Source organism: Hyperolius riggenbachi, chromosome 8 (genome assembly GCF_040937935.1).
Source record: "Hyperolius riggenbachi isolate aHypRig1 chromosome 8, aHypRig1.pri, whole genome shotgun sequence".
Taxonomy (NCBI): Eukaryota; Metazoa; Chordata; class Amphibia; order Anura; family Hyperoliidae; genus Hyperolius; species Hyperolius riggenbachi.
Window position 1 is genome coordinate 274,687,649 of NC_090653.1, and position 21,631 is coordinate 274,709,279.

General features: G+C 44.9%; 1 protein-coding gene across 1 annotated transcript in view; it reads right to left on the minus strand.

Annotated features, from left to right (window-relative positions):
- Positions 1-21,631, minus strand: part of C8H9orf78 (chromosome 8 C9orf78 homolog) — a 75,968-nt gene that overhangs the window by 24,639 nt on the left and 29,698 nt on the right. The window contains exons 2-3 of the mRNA XM_068248943.1: positions 8,031-8,090; positions 236-287 (exon numbers count right to left, since the gene is read on the minus strand). Coding sequence (XP_068105044.1) covers positions 236-287; positions 8,031-8,090 — 112 coding nt within the window. The remainder of the gene's footprint in view (positions 1-235; positions 288-8,030; positions 8,091-21,631) is intronic.

The window sequence follows — 21,631 nt, forward strand, 5'->3', positions numbered from 1 at the left end:
CGTTGGCAGTTAAGAGACGAATTTCACGTTACATACTGTTAATCAACAAAATTGTAATATGCAAATTAGAGGAGTCGGAGTCGAGGAGTCGGAGGAATCCTAAACTGAGTCGGAGTCGGTGGATTTTTGGACCGACTCCACAGCCCTGGTGGTGCGGACTATTCTTTTCGAACTAGGGAAAAATGCTCAGTAGGTCTGAAGACATCCATCCACAGATCTTCCGATTCAAACTTACCACTAGTATTGCTTCTTCCGACAAGTTCTCGCCAACCAGAAGGGCTGCAGCACTGCGGGATAACATTGAAAAACATTAAAATGAATCTTCATGAAATTAAGAGGAAAACTACCTGAAACAGTAGAGGACAGATCACTGAATCAAACAATACAAGTCCACATTAACGAAAAATAAGCATACACTTTCAATGACGGTCGCTTAAAACTATCATTCCTATTTGCTTCGGTTGATAGTTTAGGAAATAATTGCCCTTTATGAGCTTTACTGTGGTAACATGCACGACACGTTACCCCACATGTTACCATAGCAACACACACCATTAACCTGGTAACATGCATGACGCTAATGGGTTACATAATTGTTTGGGTTGAAAAAAAAAAAGACATATCCATCGAGTTCAACCAGAAAACAAAGTACAACACCAGCCTGCTCCCTCACATATCCGTGTTGATCCAGAGGAAGGCGAAAAACCCTTACAAGGCATGGTCCAAATAGCCCCAAAAGGGAAAAATTCCTTCCAGACTCCAGATGGCAATCGGATAAAATCCCTGGATCAACACCATTGGGCATTACCTAGTAATTGTAGCCATGGATGTCTTTAGTTTTCAACGCATGGTAAGCATCTAAACCCCCTTTAAACACAGATATAGAATTTGCCATAACTACTTTCTACGGCAATGCATTCCATATTTGGATCACTCTTACTGTAAACAACCCTTTCCTAAATAAATGGCTAAAACGTTTTTCCTCCATGCACAGATCATGTCCTCTAGTCCTTTGTAAAAGCCTAGGGACAAAAAGTTCAACCGCCAAGCTTTTTTATTGCCCTCTGATGTATTTATACATGTTAATTAGATCCCCTTTAAGACACCTGGGCCCATATGCAATTAACTTTTTCACCTGTTTTTTTCCTAGGAGATCATTTTTTATTTTCTATTTAAAATAATTGTTCAGCGCTTTGTAACTGAAAAAGTACCAGTTACAGTTTTGTATTATCAAAATTATTTTGAGTCCTTGCTGGTGGTTTTAAATGTATTTTATTGACAATTTTTAAAATATCACCTAAGAGAAAAAACAGGTGAAAAAATGAATTGCATATGGCTCCTTATCCCATATGCAATTACCGTAACTTTTTCTCCTGAGTTTTCTCCTAGGAAATAATTTTTCATCTTCAATTCAAATTAACTTTTTAGCACTTTGCAATGGAAAAAGTACCACAAAGTATGTGAAAAAGCACTGCCAACATTATTTTGAACATTTGTTTGCTTGCTGGTGGTCTAAAAGGCATTTTATTTACAAGTTGTGGAAATATCACCAAGGAAAAAACACAGGTGAAAAAGTGAATTGGCCCCTTTTCTCTAGACCAGTGCTGTCCAACTGGCGGCCCGCGGGCCGCATCCGGCCCGCCAGGCCACCTGCTGCGGCCCGCTCGTGTCCCTGGGATGCAGGCATGGCTTGCGCTATCGGCGCCATGCCTGCTCCCTCTTATTGTGGCCTCTCCTATGTCCCCCCGCTGCCGCTGCCTCACAGATCGCGGCGACTGAGGTAAACAGAGGGCGCATGCTACCCGCACGGAGTACGTCACATGCGGAAGTGAATCATTAGTCACTTCCGCATGTGACGTTCTGCCGCGCGGGTGTCACGCGCTCTGCTTGCTTCAGTCGCCGCGATCTGTGAGGTCTGATCTGTAAGGCAGCGGCAGCATCGTCAGCGGGGACACCGGAGAGGCCAGCGGGGACACCGGAGAGGCCCACGGGGACACAGAGGTAACGGGCTCGTTACTGGTGGGGGCACCTGTCACTAGCTGGGGGGGCTCCTGTCACTATCTAACTGGGGGGGCACCTGTCACTAGCTGGGGGGGCTCCTGTCACTATCTAACTGGGGGGGCACCTGTCACTATCTAACTGGGGGGGCACCTGTCACTATCTAACTGGGGGGGCTCCTGTCACTAACTGGGGGGGCACCTGTCACTATCTAACTTGGGGGGGGGGGGCACCTGTCACTATCTAGCTGGGGGGGGGGCACCTGTCACTATCTAAGTGGGGGGCACCTGTCACTATCTAAGTGGGGGGCACCAGTCACTTTCTAAGTGGGGGGCACCTGTCACTATCTAGCTAGGGGGGGGCACCTGTCACTATCTAGCTAGGGGGGGGGGCACCTGTCACTATCTAGCTAGGAGGGGCACCTGTCACTATCTAGCTGGGAGGGGGCACCTGTCACTATCTAGCTGGGAGGGGGCACCTGTCACTATCTAGCTGGGAGGGGGCACCTGTCACTATCTAAGTGGGGGGCACCTGTCACTATCTAAGTGGGGGGCACCTGTCACTATCTAAGTGGGGGGCACCTGTCACTATCTAAGTGGGGGGCACCTGTCACTATCTAAGTGGGGGGCACCTGTCACTATCTAAGTGGGGGGCACCTGTCACTATCTAAGTGGGGGGGTGCTCCTGTCACTACCTCAACTGGGGGGACACCTGTCACCTGGCATTTCAGCCCACACATCATCCCTAATCCGGCCCAAAACACTATTGCCAGGCACAGCAGCCAGTAGAGGAGAATTTAGAAGCCAGGTGAGAGGTGTCTACCATATTAAAGGGGCATTCTGCTTATTTATGTGAAATGCTGTCTATTTATGTGCCTCATGACTGCTGAATTTGTCGTGTTGGGGGCCTCATGATTGCTGAATTTGTCTTGTTGGGGGCCTCATGATTTGTTGGGGGCATCACGATTGCTGAATTTGTCTTGTTGGGGGCCTCATGATTTGTTGGGGGCATCACGATTGCTGAATTTGTCTTGTTGGGGGCCTCTAGATTGCTGAATGTGTCTTGTTGGGGGCCTCATGATTTTTTGGGGGCCTCATGATTGCTAAATTTGTCGTGTTGGGGGCCTCATGATTGCTGAATTTGTCTTGTTGGGGGCCTCATGATTTGTTGGGGGCCTCATGATTGCTGAATTTGTCTTGTTGGGGGTCACATGATTGCGAACTGTGAGACTATGGAAAAGCTGAATCGTCATCATGAGACAATAGCATTAAACCTACTTTTTTAGCTTTTTAAAACGGAAAATAAAACTGGGAGGTTCTAAAAAAATCCCCACATTTTTCAGGAGTAGGATGGATGAAATTGTTTATCTTCCCAGTTTATTTTCAACTTGGATTTTCCATAATGTTCATGTACGAGTTAAAACGTTTGTATGTAGTTTAAATTGCTGTTGCCACTTTGCGATAAGTGACTTTTGGGTTGCAGTTTGGACACTCGGCCTCCAAAAGGTTCACCACCACTGTCCTAATCTAATGTCCCACATTGCTAAGTTCATGTAAATTTGTCTCCACCCGTGGCCACACCCGCATTCTGGTCCATGGCCACACCCATTTTTCGGCGCGGCGCCGCTCAATGGAACCCTCATGTTTCCTGGCGCGCGTTCACCATTATTTTAAATTGCATTTTGAGGCTCTAGCAAGAACCTTCGGCCCTCCACCATGGGGTCTGAAAAAAAAATGGCCCTCCATGCCCATGAAGTTGGACAGCACTGCTCTAGACTAAATAAACCCAGTTTATCTAACCTTTCTTGGTAAGCGAGACCTTCCATCCCACGTATCAATTTTGTTGCTCGTCTCTGCACCTGCTCTACAACTGCAATATCTTTCCTGTAATGTGGTGCCCAGAACTGAATTCCATATTCCAGATGTGGCCTTACTAGAGAGTTAAACAGGGGCAATATTATGCTAGCTTAATGACCGGTACTCTCCCTGCAATAGTAACGGTAAAGTTGCCGTGCGCTCCCTGTGCACTCCAACTTTACTGGACACTAGTGCATCAGGCCCTATGGCCCTTAACCAATTCACTTTTTCCCGTATACATTTTACACTAGGAGATATTTTTTCATCTTCTGTTTAAAATCACTTTTCATTGCTTTAGCTATTGAAAAACTACCAAAAAGTAGGTGAAAAAGTACTGTTTGTTAGTGGCTTAAAAAGTATTTCATTGATACAGTCACAGAGGCGTTTAGCTTGGACCCAGACTTGTAGTTGTTTTTACTCCTTTGATTGATGGATGAAGCAGGATAGAACCTGCGAAACGCGTTGCATTGTGGAGTACTTAAAGAGACACTGAAGCGAAAAAAAAAGATATGATATAATGAATTGGTTGTGTACTATGAATAATTACTAGAAGATTAGCAGCAAAGAAAATATTCTCATATTTTTATTTTCAGGTACATAGTGTTTTTTCTAACATTGCATCATTCTCTAATATGTGCAGATTACACAACACTCAGCATTCAAAATGAGTCTTTCAGAGCAGTCTGTGTAGTAATGATCTCTTCTCTAGCAGAGAAAAAGTAAACAGTTCACTTACAGTTGAGATAATAAAAGTCAGATAACAGCCCTCTCCACGACTAACTTAGTCGGAGAGCTTAATGGCTTGTTTGCATAGAGATAACAACTGGAGTTTCTCAACTCTTCCTGTACTAAAAACAATTAGACTGAGGTGTCTGATCTTAATGTTTTATTTCTTAGCTGTGCTACACATACAAATCATAATATCATAATTTTTTTTTCGCTTCAGTGTCTCTTTAAATAAATGGTATCTTTGTTGAACTTTAATCAACACAGTCTGTGTTTTACTCGTTGGGGAGGCAAGCCCAGCACTGCCGCACTTTTTAAATGGTTTTTAAAACTGTATTCTGGCGCCTCTGTTCAAGCTTCTCTTCAGAACTCCCATCTCAGGTACACTTTAACTAATTCACTTTTCCCCCTACATTTTCTGAAATATAAGATCACAAAGGCGATGTAAAGATTTGCAATGCACGCGTCGCCTGGTAACGTACTGCAGGCAGTACATTGTTCCGTCAGAACTCGTCGCACCACAAAGCCAGTGGCGGCTCCAGCTTCAAATATTGGGGGGGGGGGGATGGTCACAAAGGGGGCATGATGGCTGTCTGGTTGGGCCCATTTGGGTGATCAAAATCGAAGTTTGTACGGCGAGCTTTAGATATTATTTGCCTAACTCAGGTGATAAAATTAAGACTAACTAGTTCATCCACGATAGGTACCAGATTTAAATAACACAAGCATAACTCAAAGGCTTTTGAGCAGAGCAGATCGTCCAAATGATGGTGCTATTATGAAGAAAAGTTACCTACAGATGTACTTGGTTAGTTGTCTGGCATGCTTTAACCTCCCTAGCGTTCTGGACGAGCTGAGCTCCTTCAGAGACGCCGGAGGTCACCACTCAGGCCCTGGTGGGCCGATGAGAATAATTTTTTTTTTTAAACACGTAGCTAGCACTTTGCTAGCTGCGTGTTTCTCCGCTCGCTGCCGATCCACTGCTACCCGACGTGAAAGAGCCCCCCCCCCCCCCCCCCCGCAGACCCCGTGCGCAGCCTGGCCAATCAGTGCCAGGCAGCGCTGAGGGGTGGATCAGGACTCCGTCTGACGTCACGATCGTCGCCATGGCGATGGGGGAAGCCCTAAAGGAAATCCTGTTCAGACGGGATATCCGGACGGGTCTTCATGCCGGTGGCGATCGGAAGGGTGGAAGGGATGGAGCAGGGAGGGGGGAAGCATGTAGCTAGCAATAGGCTAGCTACATGGGGAAAAAAAAATAAAAAAAACTCCTGCGGCCGTGCGCAGCACGGAATCAGAACGCCAGGGAGGTTAATCCTTACTTGCTAACAAACTGCTCCTGTGTGGACAGATCATAGACAAATCTTCCAGCCCTCTGCTAGTGTCAGCGGACTCTACAAGCAAGAGGAGGGGGAAAAGGCAGGAGGGAGAGAAACACTGTGTAATTCCTGCGGACTAGAGCTTGTATTTTACAGACAGGAAGTTTTTAATCAGGATTATACCATTTCAGATTCAAAAGCTCATTTCTGATTCACAATTCCATTGTGCTTTGTTGCAATTTTTGGGCGATTAAGTTGCAACAGACAATGCTGTATCAATGAATCATGATGCAATGATATTCCTTTGGGGCTTTCATATCCTGCTTGGTGCATTTACAGTGGTAGTGAGGCATACTTTCACTGTGTAATCGCACTGCAATGCTTTAGCATGGTGTGACTTTTCGGCTCCGTTGCAATTTCATTGCTACCCAACTTACAAAGTGTTATCGATAAAACGAAGCATATGCCTCTGTATGCCCTCTGTGCAGAGCTAGTTCCCTCGTGCCTTTTTAGCCCCATCACACCAAGTCTGGCAACAAGCCTTGCAAAAGAGGAACTCTTGCATAACACCCCTTCCAAGCCTCCTCATTGGATCTGCTCTGACTGTTCCCCGCCTCTTGCACATCAATCAGGGCTCTGTGCATTTAAAGCGTCATGACCCCAGGCGTCACAGAATCGAAACCACAAGAAACCAGCAGATAGGGGTGGTAGGGAGAGGCGGTCATGGACACTACCTGATCCGGCCACCCTCTCGGATCAGGTAGTATGCTTTCGTTTTTACCTCTGTGACTGGCTCGGGTTTTCTTTAAAGGATACCACAACTGAAATGTGACATAATGAGATAGACATATGTATGTACAGTGCCTAGCACACAGATAACTATGCTGTGTTCCTTTTTTTCTTTCTCTGCCTGAAAGAGTTAAATATCAGGTATGTAAGTGGCTGACTCAGTCCTGACTCAGACAGGAAGTGACTACAGTGTGACCCTCACTGATAAGAAATTCCCCTTTTTTACCTCTTTCTTGCTCTCAGAAGCCATTTTCTGCTAGGAAAATGTTTTATAGTTGGAATTTTTTATCAGTGAGGGTCACACTGTAGTCACTTCCTGTCTGAGTCAGGACTGAGTCAGCCACTTACATACCTGAAAATTAACTCTTTCAGGCAGAGAAAGAAAAAAATAACACAGCATAGTTATCTGTGTGCTAGGCACTGTACATACACATGTCTATCTCATTATGTCACATTTCAGTTGTGGTATCCTTTAAAGAGAACCAGAGACTAATCACCCTCATGTATTTTACCATATATATCAGTGGGAACATTAGAGAAAACAGGTACTCTGCTCTCTGTTTCATTCTTCACTCCACAGTCTGCCTGTTAACAGCTCAGATAAGAATCCCCACTGAGAATTCAGTCTGGCTTTTCTCAGGAATCATTATAGCTGAGTCAGTCTTCTGTGAAGTCTTTTCAAGCCCAAGCCCGCCCCCTCCTGGCTCTGATTTCCTGCTATGAGGATACATAGCAGGAAAGCAGAGGCACACGGGGCAGACTTGGGCTTGAAAAGACATCACAGAAGACCGACTCCGCTATAATGATTCCTGAGCAAAGCTAGACTGAATGCTCAGTCGGGGATTTTATCAGGGCTGATAACAGGCAGACTGTGCAGTAAAGAATGAAACAGAGAGCAGGGTAGGTGTTTAGGTAGGTAAGTGATTCTCTAATGTTCCCACTGATATATATGGTAAAATACATGAGGATGCTTTGTCTCTGGTTCACTTTAAGCCACCAGCAATCAAGAAAATACTTCAATTAATTTTTACTGTACTTTATTACCTACTTTTTGGTACTTTTTTTAATTGCAGAGTGCTTAAAAGTTATTTTAAACAGAAGATGAAAATTATCTTGTAGGAGAAAACATTGGAGAAAAAGTGTATTGGACCGTGTAAAAGGAGCCTAAAGTTTTTGCTTTTACAGCATGTTTTGGAAGCGATAGCCCAGTGTTTCCTATCTATCTATCTATCTATCTATCTATCTATCTATCTATCTATCTATCTATCTATCTATCTATCTATCTATCTATCACCAGTGACCCCTCCTCTATACACCCTCCGGTAGCGGTTACACATCTCACCTGACTCCATTTGGCCGCTTCCTCAGACTCTGCACCTCCTTCGCCTCTTCCAGCTTCATCCTGCACACAAACATATACAGTAAAACCTTGACTTGAGAGTAACTTGGTTTGAGAGCGCTTTGCCATACAAGCAAACATTTTTGTGAAATTTTGACTTGATATACAAGCAATGTCGTGATATAGAAGCAAAAAAGTATTGATGCGTCACATCATCACAATCGAGTCGAGAGATCTTCGCCCTGTGACACTGCAGCAGGGGTGTAACTAGGAATGATAAGGCCCCCCTGAGAAACTTTGGATGACCCCCCCCCCCCCCCCTTTGCTTTCTACACAGATAAACTAAAAAACCAATGTTTTTCAATTGGCCAGTGCACACTTTAATGCGTTTTTCCCATGCAAATAAAAACAGACAGCAGTCAAGCACTGCAGACATTTTCTCTATCAATTACATCAGCTCCTGTGATAAAACGTGCGTTTTCACACATACAGACACACATGGAGCGTGATTCACTAAACTGTGCTGACTCATAGCATTGGAGTGCAAGCGTTTTTGCGCGCAATCGCTAATTTCCGCACGCAATTACGAATGAAAATTTGCGATTGCGCGTGAAAACGCTAAAACGCTAGTGCTATTAGTTAGCACGGTTTAGTGAATCAAGCCCATGGTGTGCAGAAAATGCATGCAGAAACCCGACAGATGAGTGTGCTCCCAGCCTCAGCTTTTTCCACTCACTCTGTCCATCTCTGATGGAGCAGAACTGGCTCTGCAGACTTCTCCACCATCACTACAGTACACAACACTTAGGCAGGGGTAGAGAGGTTGGGGGCTGGGTGTTGTACACAAGACCCTGCTGCACACTGAGTAGGGACTGTCTACACATCTTTGCAGAATTCCTCATCAGTGGCTGAGCAGATGCAGTCATTAGAATAGTTGTGCAGTGAGCTTTTCCTCTCTGTGCCCTTAGTTGTCAGTTTCTCAGGACAGGGAAAAGAAACTTCTCCTCCCACAGGGCCCCCTGAGGCTTCTGGGCCCCTTGTAGCTGCATTCCCTTGCAGGGGCTATTGTTATGCCCCTGCACTGCAGGATTGTACTTAATCTGAGTGTAGAGAGTCTGCACATTTCGATGAAATCCACAAAAGTAACTGTCATTGGATAAATTCCTTGTTAAAGCCACAAAAAAAAGGTTGTGGTGAGCCAACAGATGGCAATGATTCTGTTAGTAATAGAAAAAGTCTTGTTTGCATTTTTATTTTATATTATTTTACTCAAACAGTTTTTGGATTGTGGAACAAATCACCTGGGTTTCCAATTAACGCTTATGGGGAAATTTGCTTTGATATGAGTGCTGTGGATTACAAGCTTGTCTCTGGAACGAATTATGTGCGCAAACCAATGTTTCGCTGCGTATACTTTATGGTAGATGACGAAGAGCTCAACCACCGACTTTATTAGTTAACCACCTTAGCGGTATGGACGAGCTCAGCTCGTCCATTACCGCCAGAGGGTGCCGCTCAGGCCCTGCTGGGCCTATTTGGATCAAATAAAAAGCAGCACACGCAGCCGGCACTTTGCCAGCCGCATGTGCTGCCTGATCGCCGCCGCTCTGCGGTGATCCGCCGCGAGCAGTGGCGAAAGAGGGTTCCCCCAGCCGCCCCAGCCCTGCGCAGCCGGAACAAATAGTTCCGGCCAGCGGTAAGGGCTGGATCGGAGGCGGCTGATGTCAGGACGTCGGCTGACGTCCATGACGTCACTCCGCTCGTCGCCATGGCGACGAGGTAAGCGAAACACGTAAGGCCGCTCATTGCGGCCTTCCGTGTTACTTCTAGCGGCCGGAGGCGATCAGAAGAACGCACCCGGAGCGCCCTCTAGTGGGCTTTCATGCAGCAAACTTTCAGTTGGCTGCATGAAATAGTTTTTTTTTTATTAAAAAAAAAACCCTCCCGCAGCCGCCCTGGCGATCTTAATAGAACGCCAGGGTGGTTAATAAAAGAAAATAACTTAGGCTGGCCATACACTGGTCAAAGTGGCTCAAACGGATTGAAACTGTGCAAAACGGCACAAGGAAATTTGGGCGCACCAGTCATAGGCCATAATGTGAATTAGCGGTAATGGGCAGTGGACTCATAACGAAGGGGTTGAGCGCGGCAACGATGAAGGGGTTGAGCGCGGCAACGATGAAGGGGTTGAGCGCGGCAACGATGAAGGCGTTGAGCGCGGCAACGATGAAGGGGTTGAGCGCGGCAACGATGAAGGGGTTGAGCGCGGCAACGATGAAGGGGTTGAGCGCGGCAACGATGAAGGGGTTGAGCGCGGCAATGATGAAAAGGTTGGGCGCGGCAATGATGAAAAGGTTGAGCGCGGCAATGATGAAGGGGTTGAGCGCGGCAATGATGAAGGTGTTGAGCGCGGCAATGATGAAGGGGTTGAGCGCGGCAATGATTAAGTGGTTGAGCGCGGCAATGATGAAGGGGCTGAGCGCGGCAATGATGAAGGGGCTGAGCGCGGCAATGATGAAGGGGTTGAGCGCGGCAATGATTAAGTGGTTGAGCGCGGCAATGATGAAGGGGTTGAGCGTGGCAATGATGAAGGTGTTGAGCGCGGCAATGATGAAGGGGTTGAGCGCGGCAATGATTAAGTGGTTGAGCGCGGCAATGATGAAGGGGCTGAGCGCGGCAATGATGAAGGGGCTGAGCGCGGCAATGATGAAGGGGCTGAGCGCGGCAATGATGAAGGGGCTGAGCGCGGCAATGATGAAGGGGCTGAGCGCGGCAATGATGAAGGGGCTGAGCGCGGCAATGATGAAGGGGCTGAGCGCGGCAATGATGAAGGGGCTGAGCGCGGCAATGATGAAGGGGCTGAGCGCGGCAATGATGAAGGGGCTGAGCGCGGCAATGATGAAGGGGCTGAGCGCGGCAATGATGAAGGGGTTGAGCGTGGCAATGATTTGCTATGAGCCAGATAACACAGACCTGTTTCTGTTACCAAAAAATCCCTCTGTGGGTTCTTGTAGAAGCTGCTTCCCAAAAAAGTTTTTAAAAAGTAAAAGGGTCACGTAAAAAACAAAACACTTTTTTTTGGATGAAGCTTTAACCCCTACCTAGCCTATTAATCCCTTGTGTACCTTTTTATATACGCGACTACCCCCCCATAGTGATTAGATGCCATCGCTAATGGCAACCGTTCAGGGCCTCCATGCTATACAGATGCATCGCTCTGCTGTTGTCTAGCGACACATCCGTACAGAACTAGAGCTTTTGAGATTTTTTACAACTGTGTGACTTGTCATGTGAAAATAAGAAAATAAAAGGGGTAAAAAAAATGTATTTCATGCATTTACACCTAATTTTTCTTTGTAAAATGCCTATACAATTATTATACATTGCCTATACAATTATTATTATTTTATTATTATTATTTAGTATTTACATAGCGCCGTCATCTTCCGCAGCGATGTACAGAGTATAACGTTTTGTCACTAACTGTCCCTCAGAGGAGCTCACAATCTAATCCCTACCATAACCCTATGTCTATGTATGTATTGTATAGTGTGTGTGCGTTGCAGTCTAGGGCCAATTCAGGAGGGAGCCAATTAACCAATCCGTATGTTTTTGAGATGTGGGAGGAAACCGGAGTGCCCGGAGGAAACATGGGGAGAGCTTACAAACTCCTTGCAGATGTTGACCTGGCTGGGATTCAAACCGGGGATCCAGCGTTACAAGGTGAGAGCGATAACCACTATGCCACCGTGCTGCCCAATAGATTTATTGATCTGTGGTTTCTTCCAGCTCCCCCCCCCCCCCCCCACCGCAGTATAGCAGGTCCCACGCACTGTGCTCCTTATCCCCAACAGTGTGTTGCTGCCCCCTCTGAAGCACCCCCCACCAGAGCTTTGCAGGGGGGGGGGGGGGCAGCAGCACACTGTAGTGGAAGGGAAGCACAGTAAAGGGGCTGGAATAAGCTTTAACAGATACCCGAGGTGACATTTGACATGATGAGATAGACATGTGTATGTACAGTGCCAAGCACACACATAACTATGCGGTGATCCTTTTTTTTTCTCTGCCTGAAAGAGTTAAATATCAGGTATGTAAATGGTTGACTCAGTCCTGAATCAGACAGGAAGTGATTACAGTGTGACCCTCACTGATAAATTCCAACTATAAAACACTTCCCTAGCAGAAAATGGCTTCTGAGGGCAGGAAAGGGTCAATAATTCCTAAATTTTAGCTCTGGCATACTTTAATGAATGTGTCATTGAGCAAAAACAATAAAACAGTTAAAACTTAAAAGCAGATTTAAACATAAAATAAAGCTCTGGAATATCTTAAAGAGAATCTGTACTCTAAAATTCTTACAATTAAAAGCATACCATTCTATTCATTATGTTCTCCTGGGCCCCTGTGTGCCGTTTCTGCCACTCCCTGCTGCGATCCTGGCTTGTAATTGCCAGTTTTAGGCAGTGTTTACAAACAAAAGACATGGCTGCTAACAGCATGTGATAGGCTGAGAGGAGCTCAGTCTGTGACTCACACAGAGCCTGCAGGGGGCGTGGAGAGGGTGTGTATAACTTCTATCCTATCACAAACAGAGCAGCACATTCCTGCTTGAATGCCTGAGCCCGACAAAGCAGCCAGAGGAAAGAAGATGAGATTATACAACAGAGATAATACAGCCACTCTGCAACTAGGAAAGGCTGCAGTAAGACAGACCACATTAGAACAGGCATAGGAACTTATAGGATAGAAGTAATAAGGCTGAACATTTTGTTACAGAGTCTCTTTAAAAAGTCATTTTTAGGAGAAGGAAGATAGATACAATTGTTTATTTCATTCGTTTATTTTCGCCTTGGGTGTCCTTTAAAAAGGAACTCCAGTGAAAATAATGGAATAAAAAAAAAGTGCTTCATTTTTTCAATAATTATGTATAAATAATTTAATCAGTGTTTGCCCATTGTAAAATCTTTACTCTCCTTGATTTACATAAGCGAACAGAGGCGCTTTATGCAGACCTGGACCATTACGGCTATATACCCCTATCTGAATTGCCTGAAGAAGTGGGGTCACGCCGGCGAAACGCGTTGTGAAATTGTGGAGTGTATAAATAAATCCTTTTGTGTTATACCTTGAAACACACTTGTTTCTGAGTGTCCTTAGGAGTGGCTAGATATCCATCTCTGCCACTTCCATGTTTTAACATTTTTACTATATTGTTTTATGCTTTTGGTGCCTCTGTGGAAGGGCGGAAAACTTTTACGTTTCTTCCTATCTACAGAGAGTGACTTATTATCCCTGAGTAGGGACAGGCTTGTTCTCCCTACCTGCTGTTACAGTGGTTGCCTGTGAGGTAACCCTGGTTTGTGAGTATTCTAAACTTACCGTCAATTACTCCTTCCTTGTATCCATACATACTGCACTATATTGGGCTCTCTGTGTCCTTGTTTTCATTTGATTTACATTATCACATTCATCACATGGTGACATTTTTCCTGCTGCCAGGTGATGTCACTAGAAGTAGCTGCTGCTTGCTTTTTTGGCAGTTGGAAACAGCTGTAAACTGCCATTTCCCATAATGCAACGAGGTTCACAGACAGGAAACTGCCAGGACCTTGGTCCTCACAGTTTCCTGTGGGAGGGGTTTCACCACAATATCAGCCATACAGAGCCCCCTGATGATCCGTTTGTGAAAAGGAATAGATTTCTCAAGAAAAAGGGGGTATCAGCTACTGGTTGGGATGAAGTTCAATTCTTGGTCACGGTTTGTATTAAAGTAAATCTGAACTATTTTTTTTCCCTCCCTCAAGTTTTCTTTAGGCCCCTTTAACCACTTAAAGTGGATCCGAGATAAACGTTTACTCATTGCATAATTGGGTTCCTTTCATATATAGGGCATTACTGAAGCCAAATACTTTTGTTTTGTTTTGCTTTAATACTCTAATTTCCTATAAACTAAACAAGCATTGCACACAGCTTCAAAGTGACTTGTCATTTCTCAGACTCATGTAGCAAGCAAGAGCTTATGGGAGCTCATTCTGGGCAGGAAGAGGAGGAGGTGACTAGTCAGAGATTTTTGAGGCAGAGGGGAGGAGGAGGAGAGGGGATTGAGCTGAGGGCTGGAGATGCTATCAGCTTGCCTTTGTGTAATGTGACAAAGAGAACATGGCTGCTGTCATTGGATCACAGGAATAAATAATCATTAACTGTTGAAGCTGTTTGCAGTTCGATTTGCTGTATAATCAATTGAAAAACTTTAGATAAGTTATATAGACAAGTTACTTGTCATAGTTAGTTTTTCATCTCGGATCTGCTTAAAGAACCACAGGCTTACACCCCACTAGTGACCAGGCAATTTTTTACAATTCAGTGCTTTGCAGAGTTAACAGATCACTGCAGAGCCACACAAATGAGCTTTCTGTTGGTGGCATCTGATTGCTGCTGCGATCTACTTTTTTTTTTATTATTAATTGTATTTTTTTTTAAATAGAAAAAGCATTTTCTTTTTATTTTATCCCTCCCCCGACAGCCAATCCCCTCGATTGCCTTGGAGCGGAGCTCTGTAACTCAACGCGGATGTGTGAGATCCCCTGCAATCTCCTCCCCTAGGACTTGACGTCTTTCAGCTTTGGGCGGTCCTGGGGTAGCCACCTTGCGGCCGCCAATCGGCGTTAGGCGGTCGTAAGGTGGTTAAAAGTCGGTTCCCATTGGACGTTTGGCTGGCGCTTCCCTGTGATCGCGTTCGGGTCCGTGATCGGGATTCGGGAGGCAAAATCTTGCGATTCAGCACGATTTGCACTGTGATACTCGTTCAAAGACGATGCGTGCGCAGCGTTTGCGATTGATTAAAATCACAAATGCTGCAGTGTGAATGTATACATAGGGAGCAGCAGCGCTTTGCCTTTGCTGATCACTGGTGTTCAGCAAAGCGCTGAAAAAGCGAGAAGTGGGAACCAGCCCTTACACAATGTGGCAAGGGACGTCACGTACTCTGCCCCGCCACAGCGGCCATTTAAGTCAATGAGACATGACACACCCCTGTGTGTAGCAATGGAAGTGCTCCGGGTGCTAAAGAAGTTACGTTAAACTTGCAGTGCGTAACCCTGCGACTTCCGCGGTAATCCTGGTGCAACTCTTCATGGAACTTTTGTGATTTGGAACAATTGAACCGCTAACAGAGTGCACCAATGTAAAAAGACGTTTAACCACTTCGCATCCTGACCTTGTTTCCCCCTTAAAGAGAACCCGAGGTGTGTTTAAAGAATGTTATCTGCATACAGAGGCTGGATCTGCCTATACAGCCCAGCCTCTGTTGCTATCCCAAACCCCACTAAGGTCCCCCTGCACTCTGCAATCCCTCATAAATCACAGCCATGCTGTGAGGCTGTGTTTACATCTGTAGTGTCAGTCTCAGCTGCTTCCCCGCCTCCTGCATAGCTCCGGTCCCTGCCCCCGTCCCTTCCCTCCAATCAGCAGGGAGGGAAGGGATGCAGGCGGGGACTGGAGTTCTGCAGGAGGCGGGGAGAGCAGCAGACTGACACTATAGAGATAAACACAGCCAGCTCTGACAAGCTGTTTGTCAGCAGCGTGGCTGTGATTTATGAGGGATTGCAGAGTGCAGGGGGACCTTAGGGGGGTTTGGGATAGCAACAGAGGCTGGGCTGTATAGGCAGATCCAGCCTCTGTATGCAGATAATATTCTTCAAACCCACCTCGGGTTCTCTTTAAAGACCAGACAAGACAAACTAGGATTTCATTTTATGGCATTTTTTTTTTCCTTGAACAATTTTTTTTCAATGCATTTTTATGGGAAAAATAGGAAAAAAATTGAAAAAAAAACATTATTTCTCAGTTTCACCAATTCCAGTTTAAAAATAAATAGCGGTATAAAAAAACCACACATTTGTTTGGCTATTTCTACCGTTTATCACAAAACTTAGATTATATTCCTGTCACAATTTATGTTGAGGATATTTAATTCTGAAATAATGCTATAGTGGGTATTTTCACTATTAACGGAGAAAACAAAAGTATTTTGGCTCAGAGGACATATATCCCCTTTCAACAATTAGTGCTGCAACAGATAGTGCCAGAGGTGTGCACAGGAGCAATGCCAAATCTTGCACAACTATGCTTCAACAACAAGACATATCTATGTCCTTGTGGCTTAGCTGAAGTAACAGAGGACATAGATATACTGTAGTGGTGGATAAAGTGGTTACACATCCATCTAGTGTCAGAAGGACCAATTTTTATATTTCTACCATACCTCTGCTTGAGAGGAAATATTTTGGGAAATTTTTAGTCCAACCAAACACATGTAGGCTGCTTTCACAGTAAGACGTTACAGACGCACAATAGTGCAAGCCTGTAACGCAGCCCACCGCACAGCACTGTAAAATCAATGTGCTGTTCACAGTGCCCACGTTGCGTTACATTGTAACGCAGCACGTTCAAACAAAGTGGTGCATGTAGTGCGTTAGACGCGGCTAAGCCGCGTTAGACTGTTTGCACATGCTCAGTAATGTTGGAGGAGGTCTCTCCCCCTCCTTCGCGGCCAGCCACATGGCTAATTAATATTCACTGCACTCAGTGACATGCAGTGTTTACTTCCTGGAGCGGCTGCTTTGTGCGGCGATTGGCTGGCGGGACCACGTGATGCCCCATGTGTCCAAAAGTACGCATCACAGACGCATGAAGAGCCGCATAACGCGGCTCAATCTGACGTCCAACTTCAACCCAACTATGCGTTGCGTTAGGGGCACGTTATGCGACCTTAACGTGGCATCTAACGCAACATCTTAGTGGGAAAGAAGCCTTAGTCATTTTCTTTTTTCAGAAAAAATAGGTTTTTTTTGTGATACCATTCAATTATAATACAAATTTGGAATTTGCTTGTGTTTTTAATGGTTTTGACTAGTACAGATTTATCCTTTGGGAGAAAAGTTTTAAGGCACGTACACACGGCAAGCGGATCAGTTAAAAACAGTCTTATCAGTCTGCCAACAACTTGTACTCACGTGCAATTGTCGGCAGAACGACCGCCTCGTGGGAGGGAATGACGGACCTGTTGTTTGCAAAAGTATGGCGTGTGTACGCGCCATTACAGGCAGTTGTCCCACTCTAGAGCTTATCTTGTTTATTTCTCAAGAGGAGGGGTGCTTTCCTGATAGACGTCCTGGGAAAGACCAAATTCACTTACGGTAATGTCTTTTCCCGGAGTCAGAAGGACAGCATCCCTACGACCCACCCTTGTGTGGGATATATACAGTGGGATGCGAAATTAAAAGAGGAGGGAAACTTACAATTGACCCCCTTAAATACTCTCTCATAATTGGATTCACCTGTTTATGTAGGTCAGGGGTCACTGAGTTACCAAGCCAATTTGAGTTCCAATAATTAGTTCTAAAGGTTTTGGAATCAATAAAATGACAACAGTGCCCAAATGTATGCACCTGCCTAATTTTGTTTAAACAATTATTGTGCACTTTCTGTAAATCCAATAAACTTCATTTCACTTCTCAAATATCACTGTGCGTGTCTCCTATATGATATAAAGTGGGTTGCAAAAGTATTCGGCCCCTTGAAATTTCCCACATTTTGTCACATTACTGCCACAAACATGAATCAATTTTATTGGAATTCCACGTGAAAGACCAATACAAAGTGGTGTACATGTGAGAAGTGGAACGAAAATCATACATGATTCCAAACATTTTTTTACAAATAAATAACTGCAAAGTGGGGTGTGCGTAATTATTCAGCCCCCTGAGTCAATACTTTGTAGAACCACCTTTTGTTGCAATTACAGCTGCCAGTCTTTTAGGGAATGTCTCTACCAGCTTTGCACATCTAGAGACTGAAATCCTTGCCCATTCTTCTTTGCAAAAGAGCTCCAGTTCAGTCAGATTAGATGGACAGCGTTTGTGAACAGCAGTTTTCAGATCTTGCCACAGATTCTCGATTGGATTTAGATCTGGACTTTGACTGGGCCATTCTAACATATAGATAGGTTTTGTTTTAAACCATTCCATTGTTGCCCTGGCTTTATGTTTAGGGTCATTGTCCTGCTGGAAGGTGAACCTCCGCCCCAGTCTCAAGTCTTTTGCAGTCTCCAAGAGGTTTTCTTCCAAGTTTGCCCTGTATTTGGCTCCATCCATCTTCCCATCAACTCTGACCAGCTTCCCTGTCCCTGCTGAAGAGATGCAACCCCCGAGCATGATGCTGCCACCACATTTGACAGTGGGAATGGTGTGTTCAGAGTGATGTGCAGTGTTAGTTTTCCGCCACACATAGCGTTTTGCATTTTGGCCAAAAAGTTCAATTTTGGTCTTACCTGACCAGAGCACCTTCTTCCACATGGTTGCTGTGTCCCCCACATGGCTTGTGGGAAACTGCAAAACAGGACTTCTTATGCTTTCTGTTAACAATGCCTTACTTCTTGCCACTCTTCCATAAAGGCCAACTTTGTACAGTGCATGACTAGTAGTTGTCCTATGGACAGAGTCTCCCACCTGAGCTGTAGATCTCTGCAGCTCATCCAGAGTCACCATGGGCCTCTTGACTGCATTTCTGATCAGCGCTCTCCTTGTTCGGCCTGTGAGTTTAGGTGGATGGCCTTGTCTTGGTAGGTTTACAGTTGTGCCATACTCCTTCCATTTCTGAATGATCGCTTGAACAGTGCTCCGTGGGATGTTCAAGGCTTTGGAAATCTTTTTGTAGACCAAACCTGCTTTACATTTCTCAATAACTTAATCCCTGACCTGTCTGGGGTGTTCTTTGGACTTCACGGTGTTGTTGCTCCCAATATTCTCTTAGACCACATCTAAGGCCCTCGCAGAGCAGCTGTATTTGTACTGACATTAGATTACACACAGGTGCACTCCATTTAGTCATTAGCACTCATCAGGCAATGTCTATAGGCAACTGACTGCACTCAGATCAAAGGGGGCCGAATAATTATGCACACACAACTTTGCAGTTATTTATTTGTAAAAATGTTTGGAATGTTTGTATGATTTTCGTTCCACTTCTCACGTGTACACCACTTTGTGTTGGTCTTTCATGTGGAATTCCAATAAAATTGATGCATGTTTGTGGCAGTAATATGACAAAATGTGGAAAACTTCAATGGGGTCGAATACTTTTGCAACCCACTGTATTTAACTGACATTTTTTATCAAAACAACCAATGATTTATACAGGAAAATCATGACGATTAACAAGGTTGCCCAAACTTTCACATCCCACTGTATATGTTATATTAAAAATTATTTTTGAGCATCAAGTAGTGTAATCTTTTTTTATTTACTGAAGGCTCTTTGTGAGTTATCTCTATTTATGCTGCCTGCCTGCTTGTTATGCAAATTTTTTATCATAAGCTTCCTGCCCAGAGTGGGAGGGGAGAAAAGTCTCAAGAGGAGGAGGGGTGCTGTCCTTCTGACTCCTGGAAAAGACATTACCGTAAGTAAATTTGTTCTTTTTCTCTTAATTTAGTGTTTTTGCAGTGTACCTTAAAAATAAATAATTTATATGATCTTGACCTCTCTGCATAGAAAACATAGGGAATAATTTGTTTCTGACAGTTTGAGGCCTTGTTCACATCTAAAATTGAAATCGCAAACGTAAGCATTTTGCGATTTTGTGCGCAATTTTTTTTTTTGCGTCTCCCGACACTCCACTAAGCGCTGCATTTTTTTTAAAAAGTGCTTTTCTAACAAGGACTGCTGAACAATGCTTATAAAGCCATGAACTACCTACACCTGGTCTGAACTGCTCACTGCTGCAGCCCCATCCACCACTGAATGTGCAGGATCACTACCTCATTGTGAGTCACGCGGGATGCCAGCGAGTGACGTACTTCCTGTTCATGACTGGGACTTCCTGTGCGCATATAGCTGCCGCCGAGTAGGGAGAAGCCTCCTTCACGCTGTGCAGTCCCAATCCGGCCTCCCTGACCGCCATTCAGCTGGGATCTGCCCATTGCTGCCTGACACAGATAGCACCACAGAGACCCCCAAAGCTTCCCGCCCAGGACAGAAAAACAAACAGAAGGCTCTTTGTGAGTTACCTCTACTAATGCTGCCTGCCTGCTTATTATGCACATCTTTTATATTTAGCTTCCTGTCCAGAGTAGGTGGGGAGACAAGTCTCAACAGGAGGAGGGGTGCTGTCCTGATAGACATCCTGGGAAAGTGCCGGCTGCTTACCTGGTAGCAGTGTTCCGGCGAGTCCTCCAGGACGGCCCCTCCTGAGATTGTGTAAGTCCCCCCTCCCAAATCGGAAACACCTTAAGAGAATTAAAATAATTAATTGATGCAGTATAAATCCCACCTCCTCACAATCTCCCACAGTTTATGCAAAGAGAAGAATAACGAACCACACTCCCCTTATAAATAAAAGTTAAAAGTCAGGGTTGGGAACTAGGCGGCCGTCCTGGAGGACTCGCCGGAACACTGCTACCAGGTAAGCAGCCGGCACTTCCTCCCTTCGTCCTCCAGGACGGCCCCTCCTGAGATTTAGCGAGAAATTTACCCTAGGGTGGGATGACTGCTTGCAGAACTTTACGACCAAAAGATTGGTCTTGAATGGAGAGGAGTTTAACTCCGTAATGCTTAACGAATGTCGAATGCCTGGACCATGTCGCAGCCTGACAATCTGTTCCAAAGAGACTCCCGACCTTTCTGCCCATGACGTCGATAAAGATCTGGTCGAGTGTGCTGTAATATGAGCAGGTGCTATTACCTGAGCTTCTGAGTAAGCAAGAGTAATAACCTCCTTAATCCATCTAGACACCGTAGCTCTAGAGACCTGAACTCCTGTTCTAGAACCTCCGAAAGCTATCAGAAGGTTAGCTGAATTTCTCCAGTCCTTGGTTCTTCCCAATGGGACATGAAGTCTAAGATGCAATATAAGTACCACCTCATTCTACCTATCCTGAGTGCATTGAATATTACCTTGAATCAGTAGGAGATTTAGCAATGGATTTAGGTGGGTATATCTATTTGTTGTGGAGGCTACGTGGAAAACTAATTACCGGTAACCATACTTTTTGGCTTCTGCTTGCCTCCACCATAGGTGACCAATGAGAGTTAGAATATAACCTCTTCTCAGGATAGGACCACTCCAAGGATTGATTTCTTGGTAGATCCAAAACGATAGAGCTTTATGAATGTGACCTAAGAGGCCCATGCGGTAGCTTCACCCTCATATCCAGTGAGCTTAATTTCCCTCTTTTTTAATTGAGAAATTAGCACATAAGGAAAAGATAAAGATTCCCTGATCCTTGTGGAAATCAGACCTAAGTTTCGTAGAAATAAGAGCGGTAACCTGAAATCAATTCTATTCTTCAGGACAGACATGGATGGTGGTTAAATGTATAGGGCCTGTATTTCTCCAATACACCTAGCCACCGCTGTCACCACCAACAAACATCTAAGAAATAAGTCTGTATAGTGATAGCCTTACTAATTCAGACGAATGGCAGCCTCACTTTAGGATGAGCAGACTGTTGGAATGTAAGTATACTTGAATTCTAGTCTCGGATACTGAAGTCTAGTAAAGACTTGAGATACAGGGTCTCTTTAAGCAGAGTTTCTCGGAGAGAAATG